Below are 16,661 nucleotides of genomic sequence, written 5' to 3'. Positions count from 1 at the left end.
ACTCATATTATATGATCACTTGCTCACTCATGTCACCGACACCTCAAAATATCTGAAGAATTTGAGCTTTTCTAATCTTTGTCTCTGCAAAGATATTTACTGTTGCTCTGATTCATTTCCATTTGGACTACTGCAACTCTATACTAATTGGTCTCCTTATTAACTATCTACTCTCCAATCTATTCTGAATGCAGCAGCCATGGTCATGTTTATGTTCAGCTACTACACTGGTGCCTTCAATTTGTGCCAATCATTGCACTGGTTTCCAATCCGCTGCATAGTATAAACTGATTACTCTCACCCACAAAGCTCTCCATAGTTTTCCACCACATTACAACTCCTCCATCATCTCTATTCACTACTCTACCCATGCTCTCTGTTCCCTTAATAACCTAAAACTAATCTTCTATAATCCAAATTTCCCAATCCTGTATCCAAGACTTCTCATGTGCAGCTCTCTGGAATGCACTAGTCCACACAATCTGGATAATTCCCAGTATCCATGTTTTAATCTTTCTCTAGAAATACATTACTTTAGACTGGCCCATCACCTCACATCACTAATCTGACAATTCTCTGCTCACCTTTCCTAACTTTTCCTTACTATCTTGTCTCTCCTATCATCTCCACATCCTCCTTGGAGGGTTTCCACACTCTCCTTGCACTCAATACCACACTGAATCTATAATTATACAGAGATTGTCTGATACCTGGTCCATGCAATGTTATTTGAATGGCCTTACTTATTATATTAATAACAGGTCAATGCAATACAATTTTTTTTTACCCATTTTCTCAACAGATTATAAGTAGGGTTGAGCGAAACGGGTCGGCCATTTTCAGAAGTCGCCAACTTTTGGCAAAGTCGGGTTTCATGAAACCCGACCCGACCCCTGTGTGGGGTCGGCCATGAGGTCGGCGATCTTCTGAATCTGGTATCGGAATTCCGATACCGAGTTCCGATATGTTTGCGATATGGGGAATCGGTATCGGAATCCATATTTAAGTGTAAAATAAAGAATCAAAATAAAAAATATTGATATACTCACCCTCGGACGCGCCCTGGTACTAACCGGCAGCCTTCCTTCCTAAGAATGAGCGCGTGAATGACCTGCGGTGACGTCGCGGCTTGTGATTGGTCGCATGAGCGGTCACATGGGCGGTCACGCGACCAATCACAAGCCGCGACGTCATCTAAGGTCCTTCACGTGCTCATTCTTAGGAAGGAAGGCTGCCGGAAAGAAGCAGGGCGCGTCCAAGGGTGAGTATATTCCTACTAGGTATATACTCACCCTCGGACGCGCCCTGCTTCTTTCCGGCAGCCTTCCTTCCTAAGAATGAGCACGTGAAGGACCTTAGATGACGTCGCGGCTTGTGATTGGTCGCGTGACCGCCCATGTGACCGCTCACGCGACCAATCACAAGCCGCGACGTCACCGCAGGTCATTCACGCGCTCATTCTTAGGAAGGAAGGCTGCCGGTTAGTACCAGGGCGCGTCCGAGGGTGAGTATATCAATATTTTTTATTTTGATTCTTTATTTTACACATTAATATGGATCCCAGGGCCTGAAGGAGAGTTTCCTCTCCTTCAGACCCTGGGAACCATAGTATCCCATTGCACTGCATTAGGTTTCGTGTTTCGGCCGACCCCGACCCCGACTTTTTTATAGGATCGGCCGATTTCACTCAACCCGACTTTTGAGAAAGTTGGGTTTCGTGAAACCTGACCCGATCCTATAAAAATAAAAGTCGCTCAACCCTAATTATAAGCTTTTAAGCAGAGCCTTATCATCTTAGTGTTTGCTGAATTGTGTGTTACTTTGTAATGTCTTACTTTGTTTGTCCCCTTTGAATTGTAAAGTGCTGCGGAATATATTGGCGTTAGAAAAAAATGTGTGTATTTTTATTATGGAAAGAGACCGGGCTGCTTCTGCAATAAGGCAAAATGAGGATCTTGGTTTCGGCTGTGGTCTAAGGTTTGTATTAGGGGGTTTAAAAATTGCTTCCCACTGAGATCCCCACCTAAAAACTAAAGGTACCTTCACACTAAATGATATCGCTAGCGATCCGTGACATTGCAGCGTTCCTGGCTAGCGATATCGTTGTGTTTGACAGGCAGCAGCGATCAGGATCCTGCTGTGCCATCGTTGGTCGGAGAACAAAGTCCAGAACTTTATTTCGTCGCTGGATCTCCCGTAGACATCGCTGGATCGGTGTGTGTGACACCGATCCAGCGATGTCTTCACTGGTAACCAGGGTAAACATCGGGTTACTAAGCGCAGGGCCGCGCTTAGTAACCCGATGTTTACCCTGGTTACCAGGGGACTTCGGCATTGTTGGTCGCTGGAGAGCCGTCTGTGTGACAGCTCTCCAGCGACCACACAGCGACTAAACAGCGACGCTGCAGCGATCGGCATCGTTGTCTGTATCGCTGCAGCGTCGCTTAGTGTGAAGGTACCTTAAGACTTGGTTCACAGCATGAAGCCGACTGGAGTGTGAGGAGCTTAGCCCACTCCACATGTGGTAGATGCATCTGGCAATAACTGAACTGTTAACAATGTAGATGTCGCTGGATATGCCATCAATGTATAGGATGGGAATACCACTGTAATGCCTAAGAATCGTTAGAGAAATGCTGTCTAACATTGGCATGGATTCAAAGGATTAATGACCTAAGAAGTGTAATGTCAAAATACTTATATTAAACCACTACGTTTTAACATTATGATATTTTTAGGTTCTTTGCTGGTGTTGTCTAACTTTTTAATATGAAGTGTCAGTTTATACTGGTCTAAGATCTATTTTCTATGTTCAAGAGGGAATGTATTGTTTACCAAATGTTAATACGCTAACTTTTTCCAGGAAAACCCAAGTTTGTGGTTACAAATTGATATCTTTTTGATCAATACTAATACAAATGACGTGTACCATGAAAGTTTTTTTCCCCCTTCCACGCTTAATGCACTGTCACTGATGAGTTTCCAAATTTGCACAAAGCACTTCAGTGCAAAATATCTACTATCTAACAATCCTAAAATGTATACAGGCCTTAAGTTGCAAGTATGACTCCACATAACCTACAATGCCTTAAATTAATCATCTTATCATCTGTGTATCTGAAGAGCTTTTCTGTACTTCTGGTTATAGTGTATGTCTCAAGCTCTGAACCATTTAAAGGGAATCTGTCAGCAGGCTTTTGCTACCTCATCTGAGAGCAGCATGATGTAGGGACAGAGACCCTGAATCCAATGAAATATCACTAAGATTACTGCGTGTAACCATTCTGATACAATCAGAGCTTATAGATTTAGCAACACAGCAGAGCTGAGAAAGCTAACCCCGCCCACACCAGGCTTTCACTGTACATAGCTATAGACAGTGAGCTGCTTATCACAAAAGAGGGTGGAGTCGGACTTGGAAGCACATGGCCATCTGTCTGACACAGCAAGGTTAATCACAAGATGACTAAAGCTTCAGTCTAAGCAGATAACAGCACACAACCGCACATGAGGCACATCGTTGAGTCCAGTGCTTCAAAAGTCTGCCGAAAGATTCCCTTTAACGTAAAGGGGTTGTCGCATTATCTTAAATGGGTACAATTGCAAAATGCTTGCAAAAAGAAGCAGCTTTGCAATTTACTTGTTATTAAAGATTCTCTCTATTCCCAAGAAGGGAGTAAGCTTTAATTTCAGAGTTTACTGCTATTTACCTAGGTAATTGCTCACCGCTGTCTCACTACCAGCAGTGGGTGGTCTCCTAAGCAAGAAGTGCAGTGATTTCACACTATTTCATTTAGAGCTTGTAAGTGCTGCTCTGCAGCTGCACGGATTGCTGGATCTAGTCAGCTTTAATGCCCCTACACTCCTCTAATGATTGAGCACCAGATACAGGGCACAGCTCGGATTAGTGGCACAACTCTGACGTTGCCCTGAACTATTAATGAATCAGGAGCATGATATTCCCCTGCAAGCTGAAAGCTGGGTGGCTAAGGCTGCTTTCACACATCAGGCTTTTTGCTTCAGGCTAAATCTGGCTCTTTAGAGAAAAACCGGAACCGGTTTTTCACCTATTGACTTGTATTAGCGCCGGATCGCGCCGCATGGCCCAGCGTTCCTTCCATTTTTTTCCGGATTCCGGCTTCTGAAAAAAATATCTACTGCAACGTTTTTTGTCTCCTGCGAAAAAGCCTGAAGCGCCGGCTGTTTGCTACAATGAAAGCCTATGGGAGCCGGAAGGTGCCGGATCTGGCGGCCTGATCCGGTTTTTTAAATTGAGCATGCTCCAAATTTTTTTTTATCCAATAATCTAGATAGGCTACCCGGATCCGTAAAAAAAACGGATCCGCTGCATCAGTTTTTCACAATCTACGCCGGATTCAGTTTTTCCAACACTCGCCGGATTTAGCCTGATACTGAAGACCTGATGTGTGAAAGTTGTCTAAGAAATAGAAGATGAGACAATCTGTTAACTGTCACCCAACAGGATTTAGATACTGGCATATGAAAGCATATTACGAGTGTAACTGAAGTTCACCTACAGTATTTAGATAAAACAGACAAAACTAAACATTGGTGTGAAAATGTCAAATGTAGACAATCATTTTTTAACCATATGGGTAAAATCTAGCTTTTATACAGTTCAATAGACAAATGAGGACAAAATGACAAGAACTTATACAAACTAAGGCAGTGACCATATCCCTCTAGCCATAGTCAAACTAAGGTCCTCCAGCAGGCCAGTGTCACCACCCAGCACACCCGGGCAAGTGCTGGGGCCCTGAAAAAGCAGGCGTCCCCACTCGCCGTCGGGGCCCTGGCCCTGTACAGGTCTAACGGAGCTGCTTGATGGCCGTCACTTTAACAGACATGGCCACGCACAGTGTAGCTGCGTCTCCTAGTAAGGATGCTGACAAGCAAAATTAAAAGCGCAATGCCCGCATGGCCGCATCATTACTAGCAGACACAGCCACAAAATGCACTGTGCACGGCCATGTCAAAATGAAGGCCATCAAACAGCGCACCCTCCACAGCCACATGCCAGAGGAGCTGGATGGGAGACAAGCTGGGGGAGGGGAGTGAGGCTTGTTGGCAGCTTCCCCATATTAAAAATATTTCTAATGCGTCTGTATGTCTGTGTGTGTGCATGCATGATGTGTATAGCTATGTACATCAGTGTGTATGACTGTGTATATATTTATGTCTGTTCATATGTATTTTGAGACTTATTCTTCAAATATGCATATGTACGTATGCCTGTATGTATCTTTAGGTATGTGTCTGGTTTTGCATGTCTGCATATTGTGTATGTGCATATCTGCATATTGTATGCATGCATGTCTGCATACTGTGTGCGTGCATGTCTGCGTATTGTGGGTGTGCATGGCTGTGCATTCTGTGTGCATGTCTGTGTATTGTGTGTGCATGTCTTCATATTGTATTTGTGCATGCCTGTGTACTGTGTGTGTGCATGTCTGTGTACTGGGTGTGTGCATGTCTGTGTACTGGGTGTGTGCATGTCTGTGTACTGTGTGTGCATGCCTGTGTACTGGGTGTGTGCATGTCTGTGTACTGGGTGTGTGCATGTCTGTGTACTGGGTGTGTGCATGTCTGTGTACTGGGTGTGTGCATGTCTGTGTACTGGGTGTGTGCATGTCTGTGTACTGTGTGTGCATGCCTGTGTACTGGGTGTGTGCATGTCTGTGTACTGGGTGTGTGCATGTCTGTGTACTGGGTGTGTGCATGTCTGTGTACTGTGTGTGTGCATGTCTGTGTATTGTGTGTGCAAGTCTTCATATTGTATTTGTGCATGTCTGTGTATTGGGTGTGTGCATGTCTGTGTACTGTGTGTGTGCATGTCTGTGTATTGTGTGTGCATGTCTTCATATTGTATTTGTGCATGTCTGTGTATTGGGTGTGTGCATGTCTGTGTACTGGGTGTGTGCATGCCTGTGTACTGGGTGTGTGCATGTCTGTGTACTGGGTGTGTGCATGTCTGTGTATTGGGTGTGTGCATGTCTATGTACTGTGTGTATGCATGTCTTCGTATTTTATGTGTGTGTCACGATCCATTTTTGGATTTGTGGCAGCTCTGGTTCCACTTTGTTTAAATGTAGCTTTTTCCTTTCAGTCCATCGGGGGTTAATGTCAGTTTCCACCCCCTGCCAATCTGGTGTAACTGGAGTGTTGCTGGGTCAGCTGATGTGGTGGTGACCACTCCCACCATCCTTTCAATAGTCACCTGATGCATCAGCTGACTGTTGGTGATAGAGTTTATATTTGGAGACCAGCCTAGCAGGAGCAGCTCTCTGGTATAAGTCACTTCTGGTGTTTGGAGTCCTGTTGCTGTGCTATCTGTGGTGTAGAGCTTGGCAGTGGTGTCAGGAAGCTACGTGCTGTATTTTCACCTTGTCCCTTTGGTGTTTGTCACTGTCCCCTGTGTATTATTTGCATTGGTGAGGCTGGTGCTCCTTGCCGGCCAGTGTACTAGCCAGGGTAGTATTAGGTGACAGCGAGGGACTTAAGTTTGTGACGGCGGCGGGGGGGAAGGACCCGCTTAGAACGTTAGGGGAGTTCAGGGACAGGTTCAGGTTTGAGCTCAGGTGGTGACCATCCCCCATTTCCCTATCTATAGGGCCTTCCTGTCCCCAATACCATCCCGTGGTGTTTGTGCTGCGCCGTCCGCTGACTGACCATCCGTTGGGTCGCAATTAGTGTTGAGCATTCCGATACTGCAAGTATCGGGTATCGGCCGATACTTGCTGTATCGGAATTTCCGATACCGAGATCCGATACTTTTGTGGTATCGGGTATCGGGTATCGCAACAACATTAATGTAATAATGTGTAAAAAAGAGAATTAAAATAAAAAATATCGCTATACTCACCTGTCCGACGCAGCCGGGATCTCAGCGAGGGAACCGGCAGCGTTGTTTGTTTAAATTTCGCGCTTTTACTTGGTTACGTGAAGTCCCGGCTTGTGATTGGTCAGGGCGGCCATGTTGCCGGGACGCGGACCAATCACAGCAAGCCGTGACGAAATTACGTCACGGCTTGCTGTGATTGGTCCGCGTCCCGGCAACATGGCCGCCATTAACCAATCACAAGCCGTGACGTCACGGGAGGCTGGACATGCGCGTATTTTGAAAAGCGCGCGTGTCCAGCCTCCAGTGACGTCCCGGCAACATGGCCGCCATTAACCAATCACAAGCCGGGACGTCACGGGAGGCTGGACATGCGCGTATTTTGAAAAGCGCGCGTGTCCAGCCTCCAGTGACGTCCCGGCAACATGGCCGCCATTAACCAATCACAAGCCGGGACGTCACGGGAGGCTGGACATGCGCGTATTTTGAAAAGCGCGCGTGTCCAGCCTCCAGTGACGTCCCGGCAACATGGCCGCCATTAACCAATCACAAGCCGGGACGTCACGGGAGGCTGGACATGCGCGTATTTTGAAAAGCGCGCGTGTCCAGCCTCCAGTGACGTCCCGGCAACATGGCCGCCATTAACCAATCACAAGCCGGGACGTCACGGGAGGCTGGACATGCGCGTATTTTGAAAAGCGCGCGTGTCCAGCCTCCCGTGACGTCACGGCTTGTGATTGGTTAATGGCGGCCATGTTGCCGGGACGCGGACCAATCACAGCAAGCCGTGACGTAATTTCGTCACGGCTTGCTGTGATTGGTCCGCGTCCCGGCAACATGGCGCCGTGACCAATCATAAGCCGGGACGTCACTGGAGGCTGGACACGCGCGCTTTTCAAAATACGCGCATGTCCAGCCTCCCGTGACGTCACGGCTTGTGATTGGTTAATGGCGGCCATGTTGCCGGGACGCGGACCAATCACAGCAAGCCGTGACGTAATTTCGTCACGGCTTGCTGTGATTGGTCCGCGTCCCGGCAACATGGCCGCCCTGACCAATCACAAGCCGGGACCTCACGTAACCAAGTAAAAGCGCGAATTTTAAACAAACAACGCTGCCGGTTCCCTCGCTGAGGTCCCGGCTGCGTCGGACAGGTGAGTATAGCGATATTTTTTATTTTAATTCTTTCTTTTACACATTAATATGGATCCCAGGGCCTGAAGGAGAGTTTCCTCTCCTTCAGACCCTGGGAACCATCAGGAATACCGTCCGATACCTGAGTCCCATTGACTTGTATTGGTATTGGGTATCGGTATCGGATTGGATCCGATACTTTGCCGGTATCGGCCGATACTTTCCGATACCGATACTTTCAAGTATCGGACGGTATCGCTCAACACTAGTCGCAATACATATCGTAACAGTGTGCATGTCTGCGTATTGTATGTGCATGTATGCGTACTGTGTGTGTACATGTCTTTGTACTGTATGAGTGCATATCTGTTTACTGTATGAGTACATGTCGGTTTACTGTATGTGTGTGCATGTCTGTGTCCTATATGAATGCATGTCTATGTACTGTATGTCTGTGCATGTCTGTACCGTATGAGTGCATGTCTGTGTACTGTATATGTGTGCATGTTTGTGTACTGTATGTGTTTGCATGTCTGTGTACTATATGAGTGCATGTCTGTGTACTGTATGTGTGGGCATGTCTGTTACTGTATGAGTGCATGTCTGTGTACTGTATGAGTGCATGTCTGTGCACTGTGTGTGCATGTCTGCATATTGTGTGTGCATGTCTGTGTACTGTATGAGTTCATGTCTGTGTATTGCATGTGTGTGCATGTCTGCATATTGTGTGTGTGCATGTCTGTGTACTGTATCAGGGCATGTCTATGTATTGTATGTGTCTGCATTTCTGCATATTGTGTGTGCATGTCTGTGTACTGCATGAGTGCATGTTTGTGTACTGTATGCGTGCATGTCTGTGTACTGTATGTGTGTGCATGTCTGTGTACTGTATGTGTGCATGTCTGTGTACTGTATGTGTGTACATTTCTGCGTATTGTGTGTGTGTGCATTTCTGTGTACTGTATCAGTGCATGTCTATGTACTGTATGTGTGTGCATGTCTGTGTACTGTATTTGTGTGCATTTCTGCGTATTGTGTGAGTGCATGTCTGTGTACTGTATGTGTGTGCATGTCTGCATACAGTGTATGTGTGCATGTCTGCGTACTGTGTATGTGCATGTCTGTGTACTGTATGACTGCATGTCTGTGTACTGTATGTGTGTGCATGTCTGTGTACTGTATGTGTGTGCATGTCTGTGTACTGTATGTGTGTGAATGTCTGCGTAGGGTGTATGTGCATGTCTGTGTATTGTATGTGTGCATGTCTGAGTACTGTATCTGTGTACATGTCTGCGTACTCTGTATGTGCATGTCTGCGTACTGTGTATGTGCATGTCTGCGTACTGTGTATGTGCATGTCTGCGTACTGTATGACTGCATGTCTGTGTACTGTATGTGTGTGCATGTCTGTGTACTGTATGTGTGTGAATGTCTGCGTAGGGTGTATGTGCATGTCTGTGTATTGTATGTGTGCATGTCTGAGTACTGTATCTGTGTACATGTCTGCGTACTCTGTATGTGCATGTCTGCGTACTGTGTATGTGCATGTCTGCGTACTGTGTATGTGCATGTCTGCGTACTGTGTATGTGCATGTCTGTGTACTGTATCTGTGTACATGTCTGCGTACTGTACGAGTGCATGTCTGTGTTCTGTATCTGTGTACATGTCTGTGTACTGTATGTGTGTGCATGTCTGCATATGTGAAAGATGTGTTGTATACCGATGTTTATCTGCTATATCTCTGCATCATGAATTGTGGTATGTCTTATAGGAACCTACTGAGACGCTATCGCCCAGGGCCCACGAAAACCTGGAGCCGGCCCTGTCCTCAGCCATAGTCTTGTCTAAGGTTTGTGGCTTTCGGGAATGTTTGGGTGGCATAGTAATCAGCTGGAAAAGGAAATGTTAACATCATTATATTTCAGATATTTAGATACAGATTTTGAGCTTCGTGCTCCAGTGGTCTAAGGCACAAGTGCAGTAATCCGCAATTATCACATACTTTAGACATGGAAGGAATTTTTTTTGTTCTGTCACCATAAGAATTGTGCAATATAAGATTACCTTGTGTTACTGCGGTACATTTCACTGATCTTCTCATTCTGTAACCAGTCTGAGTATCCAGGTCACTTTGGGCCATATCATTCCATTTTGTAGTTATCTTGAGGTGTTCTGCCAGTCAGACAAATGGAGATGATCAGCCCTCCTTACGTAATGTGGCAATGACTTTTGGGTGAGGTTAACGAGAAACTTCACCTTACACACATTTCACATGAATACATAAATGGGACATTCACTGTGATTCTAACTCAGCTAAAGAGGTTGGCCACTACTTGGACATTCCCTTTCTAAATAAAGCAGTCCCTCTTGAAAAAACAAAACAGATACTCACCTCCTGCACGTTCTAGCTTGTTGGTACCGGGCCTTCGAGGGTTGTTATGCACCATGAGCCCTGCAATCAATCAGTGACCGCTACTGGGTGGCTGAGCCCTCACTTCTTCAAGGTTTATCCAAAGGAAGTGAGTGCAGAAGCCCAGTAGTGGCCTCTGATTGGCTGCAGGGCTCAAATGGCATAATAAGGTCACGAGTGCCCTGGGTGATCCGGGGCCGGTGTGGGAGTTGAGTGTTATTCATATGTTACATAGGGGGACTACTTCATTTAAAAAGGGATTATCCCGGTAGTAGACCACGACTTTAATATCTCTAGCAATGGTATTTTCTTAGACCTTGAGACTGTGCTGCTTTGGTGAATAAAGCAATTGTCAAATAAATATATGAGGGATAAAAAAAAACTCTTTATGTTGATCTCATAGTTAAATATATACGTACAGTAAAAAATGGAGTTGCCCTTTAACCTCGCAAGTCAATTGCTGGTATATTGTATTATGTGAACTATCAAACCTCAAACAGAAGTTTCTTTTTCACATCTACATTTCCAGATATTTTGCCTTTCAGTAAAATTTCTTCTAGCAGCTGGCAGCTGCTGCTAGTCCATGACTTTCAGTTGGCATAGCAAGGCGGGCAGCAAACAGTTGCTTGCACAACTGATGCCAACTCTACATCCACGCTGGAGACTCGATGTCTCTTTCCTATCACATAAACCGCCTGCGACCTACCCAATCAATGTCTCCTAGATTCCCCTTCATCTATACAGAAATTAACCTTTACACTTCCAGAGATTTGTACAAACTAGCTACCATGTGGATTGTGAATACTTAAGAATGTCCAAGCCACAATGGAAAGAGTTTACAGGTAGCATTTTCTACCGGGGCGGCCGACGAGCAGGTTACGGCAGAAGCTTTCTTGTGCTATGATGACACCCTTTTATTGCAGACATACAGGAACAGCAAGTGTTTTCTTTGCCAGTGAATGCCTTTGCTATATTGCATAGATATAAAACATATGTGTGTATATACCGACATTTATATATATTTTCCTTTCTAATCTTCCAGTGTTATCAGCAAACGGCTGCCCCAGTATATCAGGCAGAAATCATCGTAAAGTTGGAGAGGAGCCTGGTTTTCTCGCATTTGTAGCTAAGCTGATTTTTTTTTCCTTTTTAACAAATTGTTAATGTGATTTTTCCAAGGACACAAACGGCTCACTTGTAAGTCTCGGAGATGGATGTCTATTGTTTTGCGTGATGTTGTAGAGAGTGTTTCAGAGATACACAATGTTAACGTGAAGCATATTTTCTTTTCTTGTAAAAAATGTAATTATTGGGAAAATAATTCTGCCTACCATGATATTTATGTACTTATCGAAGAACAGTGGGAAAGAAATACTGATGTGTTCTAAAATATAGTTTATGAAAAATGTAATTGACAAGCTGGGTTTTAATAGCTTAAAGGGACTGCCCACTTCATCTGTATTTTCACAAATGTGTTGGGGATGTGATTTACCGGTACTTATACATACTGGAAGTATTGCAGGTTCTTGTCTAGTGCTTTTTAGTACAGCATTTCTCACATATTGCCCAGTATTCCTATTCTTAAAATGGCTGCTGATGGAGGAGCATGTGACCAGACATGTCCATCAGCCTCCTCCAAATGACAAGCAGCTTTCTCATGTGCTGTGTTTTAATTGGAGGAGGCTGATGGGCAGATCTGGTCACATGCTGCCTCATCACCTGCCATTTTGTTTGCAGGAGAACTGTGAAGTTACTGAGGATGGTTGTAATTCTATCTTCAGTGCATATTTCAACCTTTTAACATTTAACTTAACGGGTTTATCAACTCAAATTTGCAAATGCAGGAGGACCTGTACTAACTACAAGAAGAGAACCTGTATGTCATAGGTCCTTCTCTTGTACTCAGTAGGGGTCCTCCTTCTGCATTGTGTTATTTTACCCATTTCAGATGATGAGATAAACCCTTTAAGTTAAATGTAAAAAAATTATAAACATTTATAGCGTTCGAGTATACAGTATTTATGTATATTTATAAGTGCTGTAAACCATATCCCCAACACATGTTAAAATAAAACAACCCCTTAAACATAAAATATGAGAACTATTATTCATTGCTATATGAGAACATGGTCCCCATAGTCACTAGATATTGAAATAATCAAAACCCATTCCTTCATGCAGACACATATGATAAGTACTGAGAGTCCATGTGTGAATGCAATGGGATTGGAAGAACAGAGTGAACACAAAATTAGTGAAAAAGGGTCCATATTGGATAAAAGACCAGTTATATCTCAAATCTCCAAAGGTCTAATGCATAAACAGAAGTTGGACCTACCACCTACCTCACTGCTTATGACACTAGTCACCTTATACACTTGACTAGGGTATTAACGAACATCTAGGGCATTATCAAATTAGACATAATCCCGAATATCCCCCATCCTCTAGAACTCCACGCTTCAACACGTCCGATTATCGACCACTCCTGGATCCTTCAGACAGAACCTGAAAACCCATCACTTCAGGAAAGCCTACAGCCTGCAATAACTATTCTGCCACCTCACCACCAACCGAGCTGCTGCCTCACCACCACCCGAGCTGCTGCCTCACCAACCGTCGGAGCTGCCGCCTCACCACCATCAGAGCTGCGACTCTACCGACCTTCTGTCTCCCCCCCATTATCCCGTAGAATGTAAGTCCGCAAGGACAGGGTCCTCTCCCCTCTGTACCAGTCTGTCATTGTAAATTTGTTTACTGTAGACGATATATCCCTGTACGTAACCCTTTTCTCATGCACAGCACCATGGAATTAATGGCGCTATATAAATAAATAATAATAATAATAACATAACGCTCTGTGCTGTTGGAAATACAGTATATGGCCACAGAAGCTTTTATTAATTACAACATACACATAAACGAAGCTAAATACCATTTTTCCTGACTAGATCCAGGATGGCCCATCAACACTGGGCAGTACAGGATACAACACTCCCCAGTCACACAGCTCAAACTCTGGGTGGACAAAATGTTAATATACTGCCCCACAACAATATTTCCTGTTCTCTGGGAACGTAGTGTGAACTAATAACACTTAATAATGAAAGGTCAGCATAAGTCCAGTGTGACCCCAACCCCATTAATCAAGGCCATCCCAGACCTTTTCACCTCCAGCTGCCATGATACAAATATTGCATGAAACAAAAAAACTCCACCCCACCACCATATATTTTTGCATTGTCAACAAGAAAACATAAAAAAGTGGCGGGTGGTCCTGGATCCTGAACAGATCCTCCCCTTCATTACAAGGCACCCTAAGAATTTCCCACTTCCCTACAGTGGTTTACGAAAGTATTCACACCCCTTGGCATTTTTTGGGTTTTTCTATCTCACAACCTGGAATTTCAATGTTTTTTTTGAGTGTTTGCATCAGTTCATGTAAAATACATGTCTAAAACTGTGAACATTTGTTTTTCTTTTTTTTGTGTGAGGCAAACAACAAATAGGACAAAATAACTGAAAGCTTCAGTGTGCATAACTATTAACTCCCCTAAAGTAATTAATTTGTAGAGCCTCCTTTTGCAGTTATTGCTGCTGTTAGTCGCTTTGGATAAGTCTCTATGAACTTTTCACATCTTGCCACTGAGATTTTTGCCCATTCTTCAAGGCAAAACTGCCCCAGCTGCTTGACTGTGTGCATGGCTTATGAAGTCTGAAGACTACCAACAAATTTTGCAGCATAATGTAGGGCCCAGTGTGAGAAAGCAGGTTCTCCCTCAGAGGTCAAGGGTCTTCCAGCAGGACAATGACCCAAAACACAGTTCAAAAAGTACTAGAAAATGGTATGAGAGAAAGCACTGGAGACTTCTAAGGTGGCCAGGAATGAGTCCTGACCTGAATCCCATAGAACACCTGTGGAGAGATCTAAAAATGGCAGTTTGGAGAAGGCACCCTTCAAATATCAGGGACCTGGAGCAGTTTGCCAAAGAAGAATGGTCTAAAATTCCAGCAGAGCATTGTAAGAAACTCATTGATGGTTACTGGAAGCGGTTGGTCGCAGTTATTTTGGCTAAAGGTTGTGCAACCAAGTATTAGGCTGAGGGTGCCAATACTTTTGTCTGGGCCATTTTTGGAGTTTTGTGTGAAATGATCAATGTTTTGCTTTTTGCTTCATTCTCTTTTGTGTTTTTTCATTTAAGACAAATTAAATGAAGATAATAATAACAAATAATTTGTGTTTGCAATCATTTTCTGGAAGAAACTGAGTATTTTCTGACAGAATTGCAGGGGGTGTCAATACTTTTGGCCACAACTGCATATAAAAGGCACCCTCCCCTACTGGGAGGTGCCTGAGCAACCCCTATAGTTATGTTAGGTGGTTGGTGATAACTGTATGATGACAGGTCCCCCTTCACTACTCTGCTAGTGTCCCGTATCACGTATTCTGTGTTCTCGTTATTCCTCCATAGTTAGCCCTTGTTTCCTGTGACCGCTTCAGTGGTGTTCATACCTCATAGCCGCATTAGCAGTACCTGTCTGCCACCCTGGGCGCTGAATACTCAGGCCAGAAATGTGAACTTATCCCTGTGGCCGCGCTGTCTGCACAGGGAGAACCTGGCTCAGCGGCTGTCCTGTTTGCACAGTGTGAACTTGTCCCAAGTGACTGTCCTATATGAACTTGTCCCACCTGGATGTCCTGTCCAAAGTTTTCCCAAGAGGCAATCCTGTCTGAACTTGTTTCAAGTGGCCATCCTGATTTGTCTGAGAATCTGAGATAACGTCTCTGTCCCTTTGAGGTCAGCAGCTACTGGAGTGGTACCTTGCAGCTACCTGCCGCACAAGTCTGACCTTACCACTAGAGGCTCCAGTGAGCATCTATGTAGATGCTTAGTCATGCCCCTCCAGTGTAAGTCTGGTCTGTGGCACATTGGGTCCACGAACCACGTGAGCCACCTAGGAGCATAATAGGGGCGAATACATTTTCCAAGCCATTGTATAACCTTCCTACCCAATTCTGAACTAAATCCCACCCCAAATTACCTATTCATCTACTTATGCCCCTTTACCTTTATTACTTACCTTGTGAATGTACCATATTGTCATTTAACCCTTTCCTGAATCCTACTATCAAACCCCTGTCATGTCAATGCCTACACTTTAGCTACACTTCTACGATTATGGTGTATTATTTTATATTATAAAATAGCTCCACTGAACTTGGAAAATACAGTGTGCAATCAGCATTATCTGTCATTGATCTTCGTGTCTCACTAGTAATGCTGCTGCTCTTTTAAGCTGCGTGGGGTCTGCAGGACCCTAAAGTATTGTTTTCAGGATTGGAACCTTTGCATCTTTTATAAAGTGTTACTGCCTTCCTTCTAATCTTTGCATTAAACAATTCTTTCTATAATGGAGTAAATGACTGATAATGACATGATTTCTGCAGGATTCAATATGTTTCTTACTATATATTTTCTGTAAGGGATATTATTAGTTCAGCTTATAAACCATATGCCTCCAGTCTGAGTATATAACAAAAGGATTAAATCTTGCTCAAAATGACGATCACATTGAAATGCATGAGTAGCTTACAAAAAAATTGAATCAAGAAATGAGAGAGTTAACAGCACATATAAAATACTACAGCATTTTTGAAGACCTGTCAGATGTCATTAATTCTCTGCGAATCCCACTGATTTGGAGTCTTTGTTTTACTGTCAGCAGTCTCAGACTACAGTGGAGTCTTGCTGATAAGAATCACCACTTTTCCATGACGATATATTTTCTTCTTCATCTGGAATGTTCAACTGCTATAGATTTCTGTCTTTTGGAGGTCATCTATATTTGACAATCAAGTCAATTCCCTCGGTGTAATATAAGATACAAGACTTGAAAGAAATTTTGATTTCATGAAAATATTTTAAATATATTGAAAGTTTGAGAAGAGTTGATTATGGTTTTGGATTATTGCAATTTTGCCAGATTAGATCTGTTATCCATAACTGTATATATTATATGTACCTTCCAAAAAATTGAATTAGTCTTCTTGTATAACTTAAACCCCTACATATATTTTTATTTTTTTATTTAGTACTCACAGGCAGGCTCTGAATGGCCAGCAATGGAACAAGGGAAAGAGTGAATCCCCCGATGGAACACTGTGCAGACGTGTGCCCCCCTACATCCTAAATAGGCAGTAGTTGGCACAATACATTTCATTCTCTATCTAGAGATAAAGGCAGCATGTCATCATT

The 16,661-nt window shown here is 43.9% G+C and overlaps 1 protein-coding gene across 9 annotated transcripts in view; it reads right to left on the bottom strand.

Annotated features, from left to right (window-relative positions):
• Nucleotides 1-16,661, bottom strand: part of TENM3 (teneurin transmembrane protein 3) — a 1,770,339-nt gene that overhangs the window by 812,203 nt on the left and 941,475 nt on the right. For 8 of the 9 annotated variants that reach the window (XM_077279546.1, XM_077279548.1, XM_077279545.1 and 5 more), the window contains one exon: nucleotides 10,059-10,166. The exons of the other annotated variant lie outside the window; for it this stretch is intronic. In XM_077279546.1, coding sequence (XP_077135661.1) covers nucleotides 10,059-10,166 — 108 coding nt within the window. The remainder of the gene's footprint in view (nucleotides 1-10,058; nucleotides 10,167-16,661) is intronic. 9 annotated transcript variants of the gene reach the window in all.

The sequence above is a fragment of the Ranitomeya variabilis genome, chromosome 1 (genome assembly GCF_051348905.1).
Source record: "Ranitomeya variabilis isolate aRanVar5 chromosome 1, aRanVar5.hap1, whole genome shotgun sequence".
Classification (NCBI taxonomy): domain Eukaryota; kingdom Metazoa; phylum Chordata; class Amphibia; order Anura; family Dendrobatidae; genus Ranitomeya; species Ranitomeya variabilis.
This window is presented reverse-complemented; position numbering and strand designations above follow the sequence as displayed.